Here is a 9,474-nt window from a genome sequence, read left to right on the forward strand (position 1 = left end):
AACCCAGCACCCGTCCCCCCGCCCGCGACAAGCGCCGGCCCACAGAGCCGGTGCCACCCCGAAGGCGCCCAAGGTTCGAGTCAAACCCTGCGGTCAGGGAGCAGGTGCGTGTGCGCAGAGCAGCTGAACACAACATCCGGCCCTGGCACTTCTGGCTGCGCTGATGTTCCAGGGCTTTTCGCTGAAAACTTCCTAATTCTGGACGGACTGAACTTCATTGCAACATCGCCCCAGCCCCTCCCAAAAATTATCAGCCTCTGGCCAGAACATTTGCTGCGTCAGAGCCCTTGGCTCACTCCAGTCCCGCTCTGTCCCTGGCACCATGAAGACACCTCTCCTCCTCTGCGTCCTCTCGGCCCTGCTAGAGACAGGTGAGAACAGGGGACTCGGGGTCTTTGAACCCCTGCCCAGTGGTGGGGTGCTGTCAGAAAAATACCCACTCTGGAAGAGTTGCTCTGGAGGGGACGAGCTCTCCCTCCCGGGGTGAAATATGCCCCCGTGCTGAGATCTCACTCCTGGGCGGGGGCATTGCTGCCATTTGGGAAGCATCCTCCCCATGGATGTTTTCTGGGGAGATGGGGCCCCACAGCTCCCACCGAGGTCTGGGAGGAGAGGGAAACATTCTCCCCTTTCCCAGCTGCCTCGCTCGGTTTTGCAATAGAGGGAGGGATGACACTGGCACAAAAACAAGAAATTCAGAGGCAGATCCCTGCTGGGTCCATGGGCCGTAGCTCCACTGGAGTCAACGGGGTCAGATCCCAGCTGGGGTCTGTGACCAGTCCGTGCCTAGGGTAAGCACTTGAATATGCCAAGGTCAGGGCAGGCTGCAAAAGGAGAGCAGATTCTCCCAAACTGGTGGGTGATACTGAAGTCAGGCTTCCCAATCAGCCCCAAACAGAGCTTCTGATTCCCCACCCTGGTTATCAAGAAGCTAAAACAAAATCTACACAGCCTCCTTTACTGCATTTCAGTCTCTGGCTCCCGATCAGCCACTAGGTCCAGTACAGACAGAAGTTATTTAAAACTCTCTGCTCTCTACCAAAAATGTTCTCCTGACCCCAAAGGGTCAGCCATAGCACCAGAGCAATATAAGTTTGAATCTTACCCAAAATCCCACGCTGCCAGCCAGTCCTTTAGTAACTAAACCTAAAGGTTTATTATAAAAAGAAAGAAACAAACTATAAGAGAAATGTTAAAGGATCAATCAGATACATACAAATGATTTGAGAGTCCATATATATCAGGTTTCCAGTAGAACAGTGGAATTTGCAGGCTGGTACAGTCCCTCTGGTGTACACCCACTAGCTGGATGGGTCTCAGTCCTTTGTTTCACAGCTTCAATTGTTGGTGAGTTGATCCAGAGGTAGGTGAAGGGTGAAGGCTAGAAACAATATGGCTGTGGTGCAGCTGCCTTTTATGTCCTTTTGCCAGGCTGCTTGTGGACATTTACAGACATAAGATGGAGTCCAGGGTCACATGAGTAAGTCTTGGTGACTCGTAAGATGTAGCCTCTGGGTTCTCGCTCTGTGCTCAGTGTACCTGTGAGTTCCCTTGATGGGCCATTGTAATGCTCGGTATTTTATCTCGGTGGCGGGAATGGAGCGAACGGACAAAATGATTTCAGAAAGTGCTTATTTATTAAATGAGATAACGTAAGAAAAACAGGAGCGGGAGCCCTCTGCCGTAATGGAACAGAAGGTCCAGCACAAGTCTTAAGGCAAAGAGTATAATGAAGATACAATCAATCACAAGGATATAGAGTAACAACTTGCAGGTATGCATGGACATATTACACTAAGGGGAAGTGCCCACGCTCATTGTTATTGTTATTGTTATCATTGGCTGAGCAATGGCAGCAGCAGCAGCAATTCGTAAACAGTGAAGTGAACCCTACAGCAAGGAAGAGACCCGCCAAGAGGATACCTTCAGCAATATACTCCTGGGGGCCCATCGATCTAGTAGAGAGAGATTTATCTAAGCGGGTGGAGGGGCGCTTACCAATACAAGAACGAGGAGACCCATACTTTGTTCTGATAAGCGGGTGATGTCCAGGGAACCATCCTGACCGAGGCATCCACTAGCGCTTCCACGGATTCACGGAGAGTCTCAGTTAGGGGAGGCTCCCGGGGGTCTGATATACTCTTTTTTCCTCCTCACCTTGCAGTAAGCCTTACCCAGTAATACATGACGTATATTTCAACCCCAGTAGGGATTGGGCCTCAACACTTAGTTGCTATTAGTCTATTAGTAGTTAGCTAGGGACTTTTTGGGATAAAGTGACGTTAGTTGTTTACTTCAAAAAGAACTTAATTATGGCATTACTTCTACTTTATTATTGCCAAAACAGGAATCATTCAGCTTATCAAGCATCAACAGATGTATGTTGTCGTCTCGGGATTTTCCAGACCCCATGGCACTTCCTCCTTCGGCCCGAGGTCGGGCAGAGGGCAGCATCTGGGTTCTGCTCCTGAGAGGCCTAACTCTCGCTAGACTTGCTGCAAAAGCGTAGCAATGCTTTCAGGGCCTTGCTCTTCTCAAGCTGCACTGAGCTCGCGTCAGAAAGTCTTGCGCACCCTAACAGCCATTCAGCAGGGTTAGTGCTGCCGCCCTCCTGTCTGGGGTGTCGCCCTGAAACACAGCACAAGCTGAAATACAGACACATCAAACAGCTCCATAACTTCCAATGCACCATATGACACGTGCACATACACAATATCATCATCCTTAGCAAACTATAACATCCCAACGGTCCTGCCGTGCCCGATCTCATAGGAATCCTTGTGATTTTGAAATACTGATGTTAAATAATCTCACAAATGGTCCCCCTACTCCAGCCAGCGGCACAGGGCCAATGGGCCGTCGCTCGACTGGCGCCTGTGTGAAGGGTGAGCTTGGAGGGAGGGATGAATGCAGACGAATCATGTTGCCTTTCCTTCCCTAGGAACCTGTGTTTCGTGTGAGGTTTGTGTCGGCGTACATGACAGCTGTACAGGAAGTGTACGTGTCTGCAGTAGTGGAGAGAATTCCTGTGGGATCATTAAAACAGAAACTGTAGTAGGTAGGTGCCGGTTTCCTTGAACCAGCATGGGCCATTGAACAGAAGACAGTCTGATTAGGAGTCAGAGCGCCTTCATTCTCTTCCCAGGGTCAGGCGGTGGGTGGGGTCCAGTGGGCTGGAGCAGGGGGGCTGGGAGCCAAGACTCCTGGGTTCTATTCCCAGCTCTGGGATGGACAGCGATCTAGAGGGCTAGGTCGAGGGGGTGGTGGCAGCAGTCATGGGTACCAGCGTTCCTGGCTCTATGCTGACCTGGGGTGAGTCATTTCCCCCGCCCCTATAGGACATGCCTCAGTTTGCCCATCTTGACCATGGAAGAGTTGTGATGCAGAGGGGGAGACAGTGACATGGGCAAATGAAACCTCATCTCCTCTTCCTGCCACCCAGGGGAGCTGAAGAGTCCTTCCTTTATCAAGGCCTGCTTGTCCTCCAGCATTTGCAACCTCGGTCCTGTGTTCATGACCTTTGGGAACGGGATATCTGTGAGAACAAACGTCGCCTGCTGCGTGGGAAGGAGCTGCCAAACAGCCTCCATTACTGGTTTGTAGCTCTGTCTCCCCAGCTCTTCCTCAAGTCCCTCCTCCTCCTCCTGACCCCCCGCAGGCCTCTTGGTGGGCAGATGGAACAAGTATTATGGAAAGAATTTTTGTTTCCCCTGCCCAGCCAGCCCATGGAATAACACTGAGCCCCTGGGAACAGTCCTCCTGCCCTACAGGGGACGCCCCATGGAATCACACAGCCCCTGGGTGGGGGCAATTTAATGGGCGGGGCAGTAGGTGCCCCCCAGGTGTGAACCCAGTTGACCCCACCTGGGGCGGAGCGGGATCCTGCTGCAAACCTCCCTGCTGCCCCCGGAGCTACAGCTCCCCCTGCAGGGGGCACCAGGGCTGAGCCGGGCAGCCCCCAGCTGCTCTACCTTCCCTGACGCCCCTTGGGACTTGTCCCTCGAGCTCACTGCATTTGCTCTGCTTCCTCCCAGTGCCCCCGGCTAACACCACCCTCAACAGCCATCAATGCCCAGCCTGCTACTCTGTGTTTTCCCATCACTGCACTGAAGAGATCATCGACTGCACGGGAGCCCAGACCCAGTGCATCCATATCAGTGGAACAGTGAAAAGTGGTAATTGCCATTCAGCTCTTTCTCCATTAAGATTTCCCGATCCAGAAGGGAGCCATGTACACAGGCAATCCCCTGCAGTGGGGAAGGAATTGGGCTGAGTCTCAGGACACCTGGGTTCTATTCCCATGGTTTCTCCTTGCTGTACCTCTGTTTCCCCTATGCACCCATTGGGGTTTTATTTTAGAATTCACGAGGGTTTGGAGACAGGTGACAAGGAAGTTCTGGAAAAGCCCTCCCAAGGAGAGAGGTGGAAAACCTCCCATGGAGAGAAGGGGAAACTACTAGGGCTATTTTACCTTGAGGATAAGAGAAGCGACATGATAGAAACATATATTATAATGATTGCGATAGAGAAGCATAGAGTTGAACAAATAAGGGAGATAGACAGGCAGACAGACAGACAGATAGATAGATTTAGTTATCTAGCAAGGGCAAAAAATTGAGGAAAAATAATTGTTTTGGGTCAAATCGAAAATGAATTTTTTTTTTTACACTTTCAGCAAACTGAAAAGTCCGAAAAAGTTTCATTTGGGGATCAAAGGAAACATTTGGGTTTGCCTTTGTGGGCTGTAAATGTTGTGAAAGTTTTCTTTAAAAAAGGAAATTTTGGAAGGAAAAGTTGTTTGGAACCAAAATAGCAAAAGGTTTCAAGTTTTTTCCAGAGTTGGTTTTTTATGGGATTTCTTTCAGCTAAAACACTTTGGTGACTTTGATTCGCAAAATGTTTCTACATCGTCAACTCTCCATTTTTCACTGAAAAAAAGTTTCAGCTGAAAAATGTCACGGAGCAGTAGGGAAGGGGGATCGAGAACTTCTGAACACCCTCTGTCATAAGACAGGAGCAAGGAAAGGTTCCATGACATTAAAAAGTTCATTATGATTAAAGGAAACACCTTTTCCAGTCAATTAATTGTTAATCTGTGAAACTCCCTACTGCAGGAAGTCATTGTGGTCATGAGCTGAGCAAGATTCATAAAGGTGTGGGACACTTGTAAAGAATAGCCGGAGTGAGCTCAGTGAATGATTGTAAAAATGTTGTCAGGGATATTGAACCTCCTGGTTCAGGATTAAACTGATCTCTAGCTCTTAACAATCAGGATGCAATCTAGAATGGGGGAGATTATCGCAAATACTGGGCAATTTTGACACCTTCCTATGCAGCATCTAGTGCTGGCCACTGATGGAGCTGGGATACTGGATTAGCCGAACCCACAGTTCTGATCCAGCTGGCAATTCCTATGCACACTCCCCCAACCCCTGGCCAAAATTGGGAGTCCCAACATGCCAGGCACTGTACAGACCCCTTGACTAAAATCTTTGTGATCCCACTACTGCCACCATCAGTGATTGTGCCAGCAGAATGGTGGGATTGACACAGGTCTTCTCCAAAGCCTGTTAGCCATCGGGCCCCTAAATGGCTCACCCAGGGGTCCACAGAGTGAGAGTGCATCAGAGCAGAAGAGGGGAGACTGTTGGGGGATCTAGATGGGCAGGAGGGAGTGGCACAGAGGGGGAGAGGGAGGACGTTGTATGGGGCCAGAGATATAAGGGGCTGTAGGTCCCCCAACACTGAGCCCTCCTGTTTTGCCCCCCACAGGTGGGACAACCGTTAAGACCACCATGAAAGGCTGCGCCACCGAATCTGCCTGCACCAATCTACAACAGTTCAAAGGGGCCATCGGGGGGATCAGTGCGCATCTCACCACGGCCGAATGCAGACCAGCTTTCCATGCAGCCAGCACAGCTCCGGGACCAGCCAGACTCGTCCTCCCAGGCCTTGTTATCGTCCTGCTGGCGCACGTCCTCTCCTGAACTCCCGTGGCAGAGGAATACTGCCCTGGATAAGCACAGCACAGATGACAGGCGGGCGCACCCCTACCCTGGGCTCCCACGCCTAGCTCTGATTCACTTCCCCTTTAATGGGCTTCACCGAATAAACCAGATGGGAGAAAATTGTCACGTCTTGGATCCTGTGTGGGTGCCTGCTGCCCCCAACTGGGTGGGATAAGCCCTGCTCTGTGTGTGTTGGATCTAGTGAGTTGGGGAAATCATGAGGGTTGGACCATGTGTCTGCGTGTGTGGTAGTGAGTCTTGGACCGTATGTGTGTAAAATCACAAGTCTTGGATTGCGTGTGTCTGTGTGATTGCTTGTGTGTAAATCATGAATCTTGGATTTTGTGCCTGTGTGAGTGTGCAGCTGGGATTACATGTGTGTGTGTGTGTGTTTGTGATGATCTGATTGATTTCACACAGCCGTGCTGCTGTCAGGTTTAAGTGTAGACTAGCCCAGCGTGTCACACACACTTTCCTTTGTTTAAAATAGACCAGCTTAACTGTTCCTGCCTTGTCAGCACTATATGGATTTGAACATGTGCTACCAACATCGTACAGGGGGAATTCAGAACTTGACATGTAATGTCGCTACGTACATTTCTCCATGATATGATTGCCCAACGAGTTATTAGTTTTCAAATGGTATCTTCCAAGCCCTATTTTATACACAGATTATTACACTGGTGTATAGGGTGTGACTACAGGGTGGCATTCGGTCACACCTGCCCCCTTACAAAGGTTCAGGAGGATTAGCCATTGGCTGACCTGGAGGCAGAAGGTCTGAGCCCTCTTTCCTGGACAGGTATTCTTTCAATATGTTTCCTGTTCCCATTATACGCACACGTTCATATCTTGTTCTTGGAGGATAATGCTCTGTACTAGTCACTTGGAATTGAAGCCTTTGGTTTTGTGTAACCAGAGTAATGGAGAATGGTCAGTTCGTACCAAGAACTTTCTGTTAAAAAGAGAGGGTGCTAACTGCTGGACCACCCACACCATGGCATCACATGAAAAAATAACTCTGTACACTGGTTATCAATTTCTTGCTCAAGTAAGCAATTGGGTGTTTTTTCTTGTTTCCCCCTTACCACATTAGTATAGTCCCTAAGCCAATGTCTGACACATCTGTACACAGCTCAAACACTTGGTCAAAATGTCATTTAGCTAGAATAGGCTTTTCAGACAAGATTTTTTTTTTACCTTATGAAAAACCTCTTGACATGCATTTGATGGTACAACTTTATTAGACTTCCTTTTTTTCCATAGTTCTGTGACTGCACATACAGTCCCATTGAACCTACACACAAATCTTTGGTAATAGTTTACCAGACCTTTGAAAGATTGGACCTGTATTTTAGTTTGGGGAACAAGCCAATTAACAATCATTTGAACTTTTAAAGGCTCAGGTGACATTTCACCCTCCATTCCAGAGTTTCAAATAAGGAACTCAGGCTGCTCCAGTTTTACACTTAGAGGCTTTTATAGTCAGACCTGCCTCTTTGAGCTCTGACAACACAATTCCCAAGGTTTTCTTGTGATCTGACCACGTGCTGACAAACACCACTAGATCACTGACACAGGCCCGAGCAGAGTCCTGCAATCCCTTTAACACTTGGTTGACCAACCACTGAAAAGTGTCTCCTGCATTAATTAATCCAAATGGCAACACTTTAAATTCATACAGTCCCATATCAATAACAAAAGCAGATTTTTACTGTGTATCACCATCTAAAGGGATTTGTCAATACCCCTTAACCTAGTGAAAAGAGCTAAGATATTCAGCTTTGCTTAAAATATCCAGGATTTCGTCAGTTCTGGGCATGAGAAAAGCGTCTGGCACCGTGACAACATTGCGTTTTCTATAATCAACACAAAACCTTCCCGTATTGTCTTTCCTAGGGACCAAAACCACTGGTGATTCCCAAGAGCTGTCAGACTCTACTCACTCCTAGGTCCAACATGCTTCTGATTTCTCTACAGGTTTGCTCTTGTACCTTGACAGCAGCACAGTCAGCTCTGCTGGGATATGGCTGTGATCCTACAGTACTAATCTTATGCATCAGCAAGTGAGTTTTCCATGGCTTCCTAGAAAACACGTGTCTGTGTTCTTGCAGCACAGATAACACCTCTGCCATTTCAGCTGATGTTAACTCACTGCGGATATTGATGCCGTCCAGAGACGAGTCAGTTTGGCATTCAGCCATCAAATCAGTGAGGTGATGTGCCTCAGTTTCCCCCTCTATACAAGAGAGCATGTTTACCATGGTGTCCCTCCTGCGATAAGCTTTAAGTCTGTTTATATGTGTAACCCTTCTGCCAGGTGGAGTTGGCAGCAACAAGGGCTGGGTTCAATCTCTAGAGGTTCCTCTTAACCATACAAAACAGAACCATCTCGAGCTCCCATCTAGTAACTGGGAAAACTTAGCACCCCTCCATGGCGCCTCAAAGACACAAAACATCCCCACTTGCAAGCACTGAGTCTGTGTATAAGGAAGTATTACTTTTAATACAAGGGGAAGGGAACCCAGCATTCACTTGGGAAGACACCACAATCACATGCAACAACATGTGACCGTGAGTAAACCCGACCACACAGTTGTCCTTCACCTCTGCTTCCCAGCTTGCGGTCACCAGTTCACGGAGCTGGACCTGCCAGGCAGCAAACGTCTCATGCAATGAAGGGAGTGAGGAGTTCTGTTACTTATTCTCAACTTCCTCAATTCCTGAAAGAGAGGCTCAGAGCAGCTGCAAACGCTGCAAGTTGAGTGTGGGTCAGAGATTTCCTCATCCAATTACAGACCAGAGAATCCATGGGGATGGGTATAATCAGCACACCTGGGCAGATATGTTAGCCCCACCTGATTGCTGCTAGAGAACACAGGCTACCACATACAGCCTCCCAGGGTGAGCCACAGTCAAACCCATGGTACTTGTGGCCGGGATATTTCAGTCCAACAAACAGTGTAGTTCTGTATTCCTTCATTTGCCCAGTGACTTGGTACAGTGGCTGATTTACTGAAGATGAGTTCAGAAACAGGGGAGGATAAAGAGGGAGTTGCCATTGGACAGACATTTCTTAATAGGAAACCCAGACGGTTAAGGTAAAATACTCGGAAAAATAGTTTGATGAGAAAAGGTGTCGTGGGGCTCTGTATTTCTCATCTCTCAACGATTCCAGATTAAACTCACTCAATTTAGAAACAAAGATGATTTTTTTCTAGTTGCCAGCCTGGAAATTTCAGCCTGAGATGTATCAGACAGAGCTGGATTGTTTCTAGCTTCTGCATCATTATCACTAATGAAGGAATAAAAGAATGGACACCCCTCAGTATGTCATTTCCATTATGAACCCTTGTCCCTGGAACAGGATCCCAGGGAAAAACAGAATTATTACTCAGTGTCAGGAGGACAGAGGAACCAGTTTTTCCTTCCTTCCCCATTCTGTTCTGCAAGATGGAAGAGATGC

At 48.4% G+C, this 9,474-nt stretch overlaps 1 protein-coding gene across 1 annotated transcript; it reads left to right on the top strand.

Annotated features, from left to right (window-relative positions):
- Window positions 1-263: 263 nt before the first annotated feature.
- On the top strand, window positions 264-6,119 carry LOC137148654 (phospholipase A2 inhibitor gamma subunit B-like). Its single transcript, XM_067541575.1, has 5 exons — window positions 264-371; window positions 2,942-3,058; window positions 3,443-3,595; window positions 4,035-4,175; window positions 5,773-6,119. Exons 1-5 carry the CDS (start codon window positions 323-325, stop codon window positions 5,985-5,987), a joined length of 675 nt encoding a protein of 224 aa, XP_067397676.1. The 5' UTR covers window positions 264-322; the 3' UTR covers window positions 5,988-6,119.
- Window positions 6,120-9,474: the final 3,355 nt, after the last annotated feature.

Source organism: Emydura macquarii, unplaced genomic scaffold (genome assembly GCF_026122565.2).
Source record: "Emydura macquarii macquarii isolate MOO-44397 ecotype Brisbane River unplaced genomic scaffold, CSIRO-AGI_Emac_v2 contig_676, whole genome shotgun sequence".
Taxonomy (NCBI): Eukaryota; Metazoa; Chordata; order Testudines; family Chelidae; genus Emydura; species Emydura macquarii.